The sequence below is a fragment of the Polistes canadensis genome, unplaced genomic scaffold (genome assembly GCF_001313835.1).
Source record: "Polistes canadensis isolate GaletaPanama2010 unplaced genomic scaffold, ASM131383v1 scaffold_98, whole genome shotgun sequence".
NCBI classification, from domain to species: domain Eukaryota; kingdom Metazoa; phylum Arthropoda; class Insecta; order Hymenoptera; family Vespidae; genus Polistes; species Polistes canadensis.
This window is the reverse complement of record NW_014569645.1, coordinates 76,910-90,042: the sequence shown is the minus strand read 5'-3', so window position 1 is coordinate 90,042 and position 13,133 is coordinate 76,910. Positions and strand designations below refer to the sequence as shown.

The 13,133-nt window shown below is 34.4% G+C and overlaps 1 protein-coding gene across 2 annotated transcripts in view; it reads left to right on the top strand.

Moving 5' to 3' along the window:
- The first annotated feature begins 4,075 nt into the window (after nt 1–4,075).
- LOC106787338 (lachesin-like) overlaps nt 4,076–13,133 on the top strand; it is a 36,606-nt gene continuing 27,548 nt past the window's right edge. Inside the window, exons 1-2 of one of the 2 annotated variants that reach the window (XM_014749623.1) lie at nt 4,076–4,355; nt 11,455–11,585. In XM_014749623.1, the coding sequence (XP_014605109.1) occupies nt 11,456–11,585 (130 nt within the window). In that variant the 5' untranslated portion in view covers nt 4,076–4,355; nt 11,455. The remainder of the gene's footprint in view (nt 4,356–11,454; nt 11,586–13,133) is intronic. The other variant, XM_014749624.1, reaches the window with a different exon arrangement.

The window sequence follows — 13,133 nt, the reverse complement described above, 5'->3', positions numbered from 1 at the left end:
AGAGAGAGAGAGAGAGAGAGAGAGAGAGAGGGAGAAAGGAAGAGAAAAATGGGAAAAGAGAGTAAAATAAATAAATCTAAAATTGTTCGATTCTTCTGTCCTCTCAGTCGTGTCGCGATACATACTTACTGACGTGTTTCGTTTGAGAATAAAGGAAGAAAACTGAAAAGAAAGAGATCGTTTCGCTATGAGAAATACTTCGTAAAATCGTTGAAAGGAGACTATGTTACAGAAGTATTTTAAAATTTTACGCGGATATTCGCTAACATTTTATATATAAAGATATACGAAGAGAAAAGAAGATTCTAGGAGAATGAAAGAGTATGAGAAAGGAGTTTAAAAGAGAGAGAATATGAGAATAGTAGTCGAGCGATGAGAAAGAAATTGACTGACGAGCAAATGATCGTGTATTAAAATAATTATTCAGTGCGGAAAAATAGATTGAATATCAAGAAAAATATATAGAAGGAAAGAGAGAGAGAGAGAGAGAGAGAGAGAGAGAGAGAGAGAGAGAGAGAGAGAAATTATAATAGCCTATTATTAGAGTGCATTAGAAAAAAAGAATGATTATACAACGAGGACCGAATGAAGAAGAAAAGGAAAGAATATGAGAGACTACGGAAGAGATGGTGTAGAAATTAGGGAAAGAAAGAGGGAGAAAAAAAAGAAAGAAACTATAAGAGAGTATTAGACAGGATGAGAGAAAATTTAATGGAGTATTAGAGAACATGAAAGAGAAGGGATTTTACGTAAAGTAAATGAAAAACACAAAAAGAAACAGAAAGAAACAGAAAGAAGAAGGAAAATAAAAATGAAAAACAATAGCGTTCGAATATTAAATTATAACGCACATGCTACTTTTGTATTTTCTTGACAAAATTTGACGAATAGAGGGACTCTCGAAGTAAACGATTTAACTCTCGATCGTGAGTGAGCGGCCAAAGATAAGCCGAAACAAAATACGCGTAGTCACGTAGTATAATACTTTGTTTATGAAATATATGCGACCGTGTTCTCCCTTTTTCTGCGTATGCATAAAAAATATTAAATTTATAGAGAAAAAAAAGCAAAGATAGAAAGACTCGTAACGATAGATAACATAGATCTACTAAACCCCGCTTCCCCCGTGTCGTAATATTCTTTTGGAACAATGCGTTCTTAAGTGTCGGAAAAATAATACAGTTTCGAATCATTCTCCAGACGAGAGAAAGAGTACGAGAACTCGGGAATATGTTGTACCTCTTTCATACCTAGCAATCTCCTTCTCTTTTTTCTATTTTCTAAGACGTCGGAATAGTTGGTAATTTGCAATTGTTATCAGGGACTGACAACGAGTAGAATAAAAATCTGCAGGATAAAGTAAACATACACCTGGTCTGTAAATTTAACGAGGAACGTAATATGCTCGCACGAAAAAGGATATCGCGGATAATATAATAAGGTAATTAGAAATTCTGTTGGATCGATGGCATGGATACATGTGTATTTGCGAGATCGAAGCCCGTTTTGTGAGTTTAGTTGTAAACCTATAGCGGATGTGATTACTTTAGTATCGACCAAGCGTTTCCACTGACCATTATTTACCAAGTCCTCTGTGCTGGAGTAACTTGATATAGCGTTCGACCGATTCTAATGCGAGCTTTGACGTATGTATCACGCTCGATCGTAATTTTGTGTGCGGCTTTCGATTGGCTCTCGGAAACTTCTTTATTTCCAAATTCTTCCAAAAAGAACAAAAGTATAATAATTTCTTTTATAATTGGATAGATCGATATTGTAACAATCAAGACCCTTTGTTTTTTTTCCGCAGGCTGGACCCTGACGCAACTCTGATGCAACTCTTTATAAGTGCATGCTATTATAAAATTCCAATAACTTTTTCCAATAATGAATATCTCCATTTAATTATCGTAAATTGTTAGATGTGTCCTAAAAACAATGAGAAAAAGTTGCTTCTAAATAAAAAGAAATAGAGAAAAAGAGTGATCAAGGTAATAATGATAACAATAGTAGTGCAGCATCTTTGTTTCTAATACTATTACTTACTTGACGTCGGAATACAGTGTTATTGGCATAGTTAAATCGGTATGGCAGTTTAGAACGTTGTTAATCACCCCGGTAAGATATATATCTGTTTAAAGTTAACACATTTATCACGCGACTGCGGAAACATGCTTTCTCTCTCTCTCTCTCTCTCTCTCTCTCTCTCTGTTTCTGCCTTCGTCTCTTACATTAGCAGACGTTACTTAATGGATTTATGATCGAGGTTGCAATTCGAAATACATAATCGAAAGGTTCCATTGCGTTGCTTGACTCTTTCAATCGCGTTAGGATTCTTTTCTCATTTGATTTCCAAACAAATCGCTTTGACAATCTAAATGCCTACATTTAAAAGCGAGTTTTTTTTTTACGAAGGTTCTTCTCGAGTTGTTCATTAATCTATGCTCGACTTGAGAAGCTTAAACGATCATTTTGCAACGCGCTTTTCTACGTACACCCCATACATATCTTAACCCTCTTTCACAGTGTTTTCAACCACGAGCCCTATTCGAGCTCGGGCTTCGGCTATCTTCTCCTTAATGTATACTTTTTCTCACTGTCATAATTGAGGTACTGGATGAACAGGGGGAGAACACTCGACCATCATAAATTTTCGTCTAACGCGTTAAGGGGCTCCTAGTGCTGCACTCTCTCACCGTTACATCCATCGTTTTAGCTAAAATATGAGCGAGATAATTGTAAAATGACTTAAGGATAAGAACTTTGATTCTTTTTCCTTTTCTTTTTATTTGTTCATTTTTCTTTCGCTAGATGAATAACTTCATTTACCTAATCAATAATTTTCATATTTATATTCGTATAGTTAATGTGTTGTTTATGTGTTGTTGCATAATCGTACGTTTTGCATTCCAAATTAACATTTTAGCAAATCGTATTCATCCTTTATTATTATTCGATAATTAGTAATATTAATACTTACTTTTTACGTTAGACACTCGGCGGAAGAATGTATACGTAACGTATACGTAAATCGTGAAATGAATGTTAAAAGAGAAATAGATAAATGTGTGTATTTGTATATGAACTGCAAGAGATTGGAGAAAAAATATATATATATACATGTGTGTGTGTGTGTGTGTGTGCATGTATAGATACGAATGTGTATGTGATACATATATAAAAATATAGAAAAAGAATATACATCGTTCGAAGGTTGCGATGATAACGCTCGGTACGCTTCTACAACTCTTTAGAAATCTCATGTAAATAGTAAAAAAGAAAGAGGGAACAAAATATTTCAAAATGATATGCTAGTAATCCTTCGTCTTGCATTTCTTATCCTGTTGTTCCTTTTTTTCCTTTCTTTATTTTTATTTTCCTTAATGATTTTTCATAAAATACTTGAAAATTTGTAAGAAGCAGAAACGTTTCATTCCAAATTCCAAATTTTCCTTGTTTGCTTTGACGTCTAGGGTTGAACATCTTTGGATACGTTATCCTTTAAAAAAGAAGAAAAAAAGATGGAAAATAGAGACGTCAAGATAAGTGTTCCTTCCGTTCGGACAAATGCTCGGTGAAGTTAAGTAAGCGTTGCCATAAAAATTCGTCGAGACGCAGGTGCCTTGGATACGGTTTTCAAAATAAAAAACGACCGATCAGATTACCATTTGTAAATATATCGCCGAGAGATTTAAAAGGATTTTATTTTGTTGGTATTATCTATCTATTCCAATGACTATCCTTTCACCGCAACCGCCTATCATGACTTTTGCCTTAATCTAAGGATGCATCGATCTTAGAATCGCGAATGCACGTTTTTCGATAAATCACTAGATTTTGTCTAGTAATTTCTCTACAAATTGTCTTTAATAACGACGAGACTGGACGACATCTCGAGCGAATACAAAATATGTTGTAATTGTTTTGAACAATTTCAACGGAGTAAAAGCAAAAGTGTGCAAGAAGGAATGATAAAAAGGAAGGAAGGAAGGAAGGAGGGTGGGAGGGAGGGGCGGAAGGTGCGCGCGCGGGCGGCAACGAGTTTCCCGGCAAGGGGAACATCGGCCGTCCTCAGTAAGCGCGTTTCGGCGCCCGGGAATGTTGCGCCCGTGTTGCGTCCGCGTTGCGTCCGCGCTGCACATCGATCTAATCGTTTCGAGAGATCAAACTTCTTTCCACCCTGTGTTCCAAGTGTCCCGAAACAAATAAGTTTTTGTCGAGAGGAAGTGTTCAATTGATAACACACACAATGTTTGAAAATGATTATTAAACTAATTCAAAGAGGATACGTACAGACGCACATGAAGTTAAGCGATACAACCCCTTAGACTATAATGAAACATTTGTTTCACGAGGTAAATAACTCTTTTCTAAAATATATATATACACTTATCGATTTATATTTCTTTTCAAATAATATTTCGTATTTGTCGAAAATTTGGAGTATAATATCGTTGACACGAGATAGTCCTTAAACTTTATCTAATTATGAAATCTGTTGAGAAGAGTGTTAAGCAATTCTGGGTTCTCTCTCTTGGAATGAAAGATGGATGGAAGGGGTGTGCAGGTACACACGCATATACTTGCTGGCATGGTGTTTCGCCAGTATGTTACCAAGAGAAAGAGACGCGAAATCAGAGAGAGAGAGAGAGATAGCTCTTGGCCAAAGTTTCTGGGAACATCGCAGATGTCTAAGAAGTTTCGTCGCATTCCGGTGGAGAGAGCACGATTAAGTGAAATCAAAGCGACTGCCCGAACAAGAGTTTCCTAGTTATGCGTCTGAGGACGCATACAATCTAATCGCATATAAATTATCGACGCGATTGCTAAATTAACACAAAACAAATCTAATTCTTATATAATCTATAAGAAATATTTCTTTCAATTCCCTTCATATATCATCGTATTATTATATTTCAAGTAAACGAAAAATAAAGCAAAGTATTGACACAAATGTTCCTAATGTTCAATTCATTATTCAAATATATTTATCATTTTTCATTTTAATTATCATTCCAATCAATATTCATTCCGAATAGATGGGAATTAGAGAAAGAGAGATAGAGAAACTATCGATAATTGATAATTATAATGTTTGTCTCGATTTTAATCATTGACCTGATCATTATTAATTCCGAACGTAGAAACAAGAGAGATATTCGAAAATCGTTAATTAGATATTATATAATAATATCATCTGTATTGAGAAAAATATATTGTCTTTATCGGCAACATGCACACACACAGATAGGCGGTTAGCAGATCAAAAGAAGAGGGTATAAGAGGGTATACTTTGTAATGAACCACCGACCAGGGTCACGTGTTCCAACATATTTCTTCTCTTTAAAGTATTACTGCGATTACGCATTGCTATCTTCAACAATCTGTAATAATCATTGAATGACAAAAAGAAAAAGGAAGTAAGATAAGAAATAATTGAAATGATCCGATCAAACGATTCATATGATAAAACGACGAAGCAAATAAAGTTATGCTCGAAGTTTTCCTTATCTTTCTATCTATGTATCTCTCTCGCGAAGAAAATCGTTTCTTAAAGTGGGATTCGTTCATATCGCTTTCTAACATTTTCACCATTCTACCATTCTTTCCGTAGGAAATATTTCTAAAGTAAACTTTTTATTCTGCTGAACAAGCACTATAGAAACACATAGATATCTACACGTGCATGCATATATATTGGATCGGGGCAAAAGTTATATCGTTTTTTTTTCTTTGCACATTGCAAATCCAACTATTAGTCGAAATTATTTGGAAAAAGAATCAATAATTAGTTAATTCGTATTCGATGAGATCCTAAAATCATTTAAAAAATATACTTGTACCCCATATATATATATATGTATGAAGAGCGATCTATCTCTTTTCTTCTCGAATAGACAAAAATTGGAATCGAAATTTCCCTTGTAAAAACAGAAAAGAAAGAATCGTCGAATCTCAGCATTGACCTTTTCGACTAAACCACAAAAGATTTTCAATATCCTAGGAACCAACCAGTCCTTCGCCGATTGTCTTTAGAGAGGCAATATCTCGTCAAACTTTCATTCTTCGTTCTATTACTCGAGAAACTCTTGTAGATTTCGACTAACTCATTTGCACAATTTCCTAATCGATCCTAGTCGAATCTAATTCGAATCGAAAATTTTGTCTATCAATGTTGTACAGTAAGTGTGGGACAAAGTACGACGAATTACTTTACGAATCATTTCGAGTTAATTCCTGTGCATTTGTTTATTCATCCTATAGGTAAATGTTTTTAATCTTTTTATGATTCAGTCACTCGTGCGGAATAAAATATAAATATCATTTTCGAAATGTTTTAATCGACGAAATTGGAGTTTAATGAATTTTTTTCTTTCGCATTAATAAGTAATTTCGATAAATATCTTGCATCGATTGGTTTTTTCTTTTTTTTTTTTTTTTTAAATAAATGCCGTCGTTTAAATAACGAGCATCCAATCCGTTGAATGCGTTCGTTTGTTTCGTGACTTAATTACTCTCTACGATTATCCGGGTAATTTTGTCGCAGCGCATTTTGCGAATCGATGCTTCGCTCGTTCGCTCATATACCCAATCAATGTTACGTCGGAGACCCTTTTGTTTATATCAATAGTTGTTCGTGACATCATTGGATCGTTCTTCATCGCGACTCATTTTCATTTCATTTGTTTGATTATCTTCGAAAAATTAACAAGATGGATCTATTTCATTTGATTTTCCTTTCCATTCTTTTCTCTTCCCATTTTTAATTTTATATTTAATTGTAATACTTCATTGTATAGCGATTAAACAAACCGCTCTGTTCTATATTGAATTATTTTATTTTCGAATATTTTATATTCGAATCTCTTAGTTAATGCGAAACAAAAATAATTCTCTGTGCATGATGAAGAAACAAAAACTTGTTGGAATTTATGTGTGCGAAATAATATTTCGCCTTTAAGAAGAAAATTTGTCGAATAGAATCGAATAAAATCGAATCGTTAGAAGAATTTGTTCAGGAAATAAAATGTCAAAGGTCCTCTTTCTCTCTTACTACGTTCTGTTCTTAGTCGTTTGAAATCGTAAGGAATCTTAATCAAGATCCGTTGAACCCTTTGCACCGTGAAAATCCATCGATCAAACGACCCACCAACGACAAATTGCAATTTAATTACTTTCTGATTGCTTGTAATTAGTGATTCAAGAGAGTTCATAGTTCGTATTTATTGTAATCCACGAAGTTAGAATTATTGGATACATAAGAATATATCGAACCTTTTCGAAAGAAAGACAATTCTTATCTTCGCGTGAAATAAAAGATGTATAAGGAACACCACGTTAGGATCTAAAATCTGATTCTGTAGTAGAAAAGTATACTTTGCAATTCCCATTCGTGCAGGAGAGATAACGAGCGAACGCGGCGCATACGTGCGGTAATAGACTTGGAAATAGGGCATTCTTGATCGGAAATACATAAAATTTGAAGCCAAATAGAATCCCATTTCGGATTCCCCCAGTTTTACGATTTTGGTCAGTACGACAGGGTGAATCCCTTTTCCTAACCATAAGTATACGAATCGACTTCACGAACTAATTAAGTTTCGAGAACATTTTCAACAGAGATAGGAGAAATGTTATTACAATGGAATCTTGATCAATGTAAATTACGTTGATTTTGAAACGGAACGAGAGCATGTAACTCGATTCGGTCTTAGTAAGATAGATTTCATGTCATTTCTATGACTTTTTTTTATTATACAAGTAATGCATAATATACAATATAGGAAAGGTCCTTAAAGTATTATTTCACGAAAGAAACTAATCCAGCAATTTATTTTCCAAAGATATCGGAAAAGTCGATGGGATTAAATCGATTCGAGAAGTAGCGTATTTAATCTCAAGGCAAGTCATTCATTTATTTTCTTTCACGTTCGCACACTAACCGAAGGAAAAAAATCCCTTAGTTTCGTCCAACTTTTCCTGCATCTCGAATTCAGCCTCTTCCTTGCATCTCTTTCTCAGAAATCGCAATGAATGAAAAAAATGTAGAAGAAAAATATGGTGGTAATGTCGAAAAGCAGACTCCTTGGAGATATCCAGTCCACTACTGGAGGCCCCACTACTGGAGGCCCCACTACTGGAGGCCCCACTACTGGAGGCACCACTACTGGACCAGCAAGATATTTTCTCTCGCACACACGATCATCGATCCTTTTTCTCGGCTGATATAAAATAAAGAGCTAAGAATCCGATGGTGGTCCAGAAGTGCTTGAAAAAGGACCAAAGAAATGGAAGAAAGGAAGAAAAAATATCGTCTTTGGAAAAAGTCAAAGAACAAAATGAAAGAGAAAAACGTTCATGGGTATCGCGAAAAATAGCAAAAAGATAAGGAAAAGATAAGAAAAGGATAGAAACTTTTCATTTAGTCGAATCATAAATAAAAGCTAATGGGTCAATACATAAAGCAATAAAAAATACCTTATGTAGGGTATTTTAGTAGCAGGTATACTAAATTGTCCAGACAACGAGTCGAATCTCTGGGATAGTACGGTGGAATCTATGTTAGAGAGAGAGAGAGAGAGAGATAATTGTCCGTTCCTCTTGTGGTGCGTATGTCCAAGAACGCAAGATAGAAGACCAACTATCGCCCCAGGAGTCATGTTTCAACGGTTTCTCTGTTTTACTCGATAGCAACAAAGGATACATCCATTAAAGTGCAATCTTCCTGCCAACTTAACAATGCGGTTAATAACATTGCTGATAATAAATGACTCAAATCTAATAGAAACGAAGAAAAATCAGTTGAAAATAAAATTCCTTTTACTCTCGATAGCTTAAAAGATGCGTCCTCCATTAGGTACGATCTTGCGAACTTATTGCAGTTTACGTTGGATTGAACAATTCTCATGATCAATTGTTGCGCGTTAAAGTAATATTCGTATGGAATATTGAACAACTAACCGAGCCATCTTTAACATTTCATTCTATTTCCAAATATAATGAGAATTTCAAAAAAATCGGTTTCAAGCGTGGAAAGAATATTGATTTTTACCTTTCAACGGAATCTGTATTACATTTAAATGGGGTATTAATTCAATGGGAATTACCATGTAACGACATTTAAAAATATATTTATTTGAAGCTTTAAACAGAATCTGTTTTACTCGATAGCTTAAAGGATACACCCATTAAGTACAATCTTGAGAACTTAGTAGTGGTTTATACCGGGTTTACTACTAATCTATTGTTGCGGATTTAGAATTGAATGGTTGTCATGGTCAATTGTTCTCCCGTTAATGTGGGAAAGTAATTGAAGCCAACAATAATGAATAGGACACTTAAATCGTAACAGGTGTATATTACATATTAAACGATCTCTTTTGAAAATTAATTAATATTACAAACAATATAATAAAAATATAGAAAATGTGGGAATATACAAACTAAACTTTACTCGAGTAAATTTCAAGTGATAACATCCTAGGATATATTCTACCTTTGTAAAACGAGCTGAAGAAACTGTTGTATTATCTTTTCACAAATGTGTATATATATATATATATATATAGATATAATATGTATATAGTAAGTGAATGAGAAAGAGAGTGGAAAGGGAAAGAAGACAAAGTAGAAAGGACAGTAAGACTGGAAAAGATTTATCACTGTCTAAAACAAGTTTTCTTCGAGAGGGGAATCAGCGACGTCAAGTGCTTTTTAGTATTATTAACAAAAGTTATTAATTATTATTATTATTACGAGTTCAAAATAAATTAGAAATATGAAGAAAATGTTGCAATAGATTAATAAATAATAACAAGTTAAATAATATATTAATGAATTGAAAAAAGGAGTGGAGAGGAGAGATGAAGATGAAAATAAAAATTGCGAGAGACGTTCCTGGCAAATTCGGGATAAAAATAAAGTTAGATCGATACTAAAACGTAGTAGAACGCATAAATCGTACATATTGCTGCTGCAAAAAGTATTATACTTGTGAAAAGACGTTTATTGTTGAAAAAGTAAAGGTAACGCAAGACGTTCTTTAAGAGTCTGAATTTTCAACTAAAATCGAAACATTTCAGCAAGCCCTTTTTTCCCCTACCCCCTTTTACTCCCCCTTTTACTCCCCCGTGACTACCAGTAACTCTTTCCCCTCTTGTTCCTGTTCTCCTTTCTCCTCGCAGCATCAGCGCGTTGAGTTTGTAAGAGTAAAACGTTTCGTCGATACTTACAACGAGTCTGGGTATTACTTTAAAACTGTTAGAATTTATTGAATAGGATCGTGAAGTAAGTTTAATGTTACGGAAAAGGGTGAGGGGCTCGAGGGTAGTTGGTGGTGCCGAGGGTAGTTGGTGGTGCCGAGGGTAGTAGGGTGGAGTACAGGGAAATCCTTAGTGGTGGATAACGTCTCGATATTTGTAGCAATTAATCTTGGAGAATCGTTCAATCGAAATCGTATTATGAACGTTTCGAGGACGATATCCTTTGAAGGTTTGCAGGGAAGTCACCGATTTCAGGACTATTAAATTATCGAGGAAGATAGGAAAAGAAAGGGTGCTATATGGTGCTCGCGGTAAACGAATCTTTTCTAACCTTTAACGTTCAATGAACACACGAGTTGGTTGTTCTAATCTATCGAAACAAATAGATGAGTTTTTATTATTTTTCAATTAAAGCGTAAATATTAATAATAACGTAACGTTTGCTACATTTTCAAAGTAGAACGAACGGAGCTATTTTAAGGATAATTTGGGTAATTAGAAAAATCTGACGGTATGTTAATTAATCGTTATTTTTAGCCTTGGCGGCGCATCCCCCGTACATTTTCCTCCTCCTCGTTATTATCGACTTTAACGCGACGACGGACTTTTTACACGGAAAAACAATTTGGAGGGAACATTAGCGCGAATCCCCTCCCCCCATATTCGTGGTATTTTTTAATAATGCAATTTTTAAAAAGCCTTCCCCATCCGGCTTTAAGTTTCAATCTGATAATCGAAGCTCACCCCCATCGTGTATTGGAATTTTTGTTATTTCCGCTATGCTATAACGAAACAATCGGATAATTTTCCTTCAGACGATATAAACTAACTATGCAAATTTCATTGTATTTTCATTTAGAGTGAACTACGAAGTTATATTAACATTTGTCGAAGAAACACGTGTACTAAGGAATTCATATAAGTTAACAATTCGTTTAAAGGCTATTCTGTTAATGCGTAACGTAGTCTAATTATACTTCGAAGTAAATATAATTCACGATCAAAACTAATCTAATCAGTATTTTCATTTCTAATTGCCACGACGATAATACATCGTCATTTTATTAATAGAATAAATAATAATTATATTTGTAATTAATACTTGAGTGGAAGAGAGATCAGTGGGATAATGAAAAAACATCTTCGAGTTCTCTCTCTCTCTCTCTCTCTCTGTGCTTTTATCTGCTCGCAGAATGAGGGTGGCACAACTATTGCTGTGGTGCGTACTACTCGAAGATTATGGTGGAAATCTCGGAAGGGCGGCAATTACCAGTGACTCCATACGACAAGACGCCTCGTCCGCAACGAATCCTACGTTACAAGGTAAACCATAAGCAATTACGCTTATATTCATCACCCCGACGCGTTTTCATAGAAATCGTTTATATTTTGTTATTTATTCGAATTCACTTAATTAGAAACATTAAATGAAAATAAAATGGTTCCATATTTTTAAATGTATTTTTTGGTCTAATACCTTTCTTTTGTGTAACATAGAAATTAGGTCAAATAATTATGAGAATTTAGCTAGGGTAAATTCACTTAATTAGTGAAATCGAGTAAAAGGAGCAATTCTATTACAGCACAACTACTACAAGCATCTCTTTTCTAACAAGCTTACACAAATTCTATCGTCATACTAATCTTCTCCGTTGGATCAGAACTCTCCTATCGCGTAGCTTCTATCTTAGGTAAATTCATGAACGATGTATACTTGTGCCTTCATAACGATAAAACCGTATTATGATTATGCTCGAAGCTTAAATTCGCAAAAAAGAAACTGAGAGAGGAGGAGGAGGAGGAGGAGGAGGAGGTTTCCTTGAAATTTCGTAAGTCGATGAGTCGTCAACTGAACGACTTTGCGCACTCCCAGCATAATTTCGTTAGCATAATTCTTGTTCCCGACCCTCGACCCTATTTAATTAACGCTTCTAATTAATCGGATACACATATATATATATATATCTAGTATTAGAAAATGTTCACTAAATGTATCCATTTATTTGATTTATTTCGGTGTGTTCCACGTAACGCAAGTTATGATTTCGTTAATAGTCGGAGTAATATGGAAAAAGTGATGAGAGTAATTAGTAAATGTGTTCTTTCCGTACGCAATGAAATGACAATTTTGATAATATTAAATACGCATGGAGTGACAAATTGTCAATTTGACGTTGACGACGTCGTCGACAATCTAGCATGCACCTGACACGTAAAGTAACATAATACATAGTTATACATGCTATATATGTACACATAGTGATAGTATGTCTGACAGACGGGAATATGCTTCACCTTAAGCATCTCGGTATTCGCTCGGAAGAGGCGACGTGAAGAATCTAATATGGGCGTTAGTGCATTTTTAGGATGCTATTCGTTCTTTAAGAGTTATCAAATAAATTTGCAAGTATTTAGGAATTCCTACCGGAAGGAGTTGCGCGAATTTTTAACTCAACTCCCCCGTCCACCTAGTCAATATATTTTACATACTTAATATCGTGTTACTAAACTATATATATATATAACTATAACTTTAACTTTGCTTTTTAACAGATATTCAATTAATTTACAAAAATAGATATTTAAAAATTCGTTGAAACCTTTTCAGAGAAATCTTTTTTAATTTAACTCGAAGATCAAAGTAACGAATATTTTTAAATACTTGATGCTAGTGTATTTATTTAATTGGTGTTGATTAATTAGTACGAATTAAAAGTGAATAGAAAATGAGTTCCATTTCGTTCTCTGAGAGGTATTCGATAAATTTGCAAGTAGGTATTCAGAAAATCTTTTCAAAAGAACTGGAAAAAATGATGATAACGAATATTTCTAAATTAAACTGGGTCTCTAACTGTAAATTACTTTGGGTGG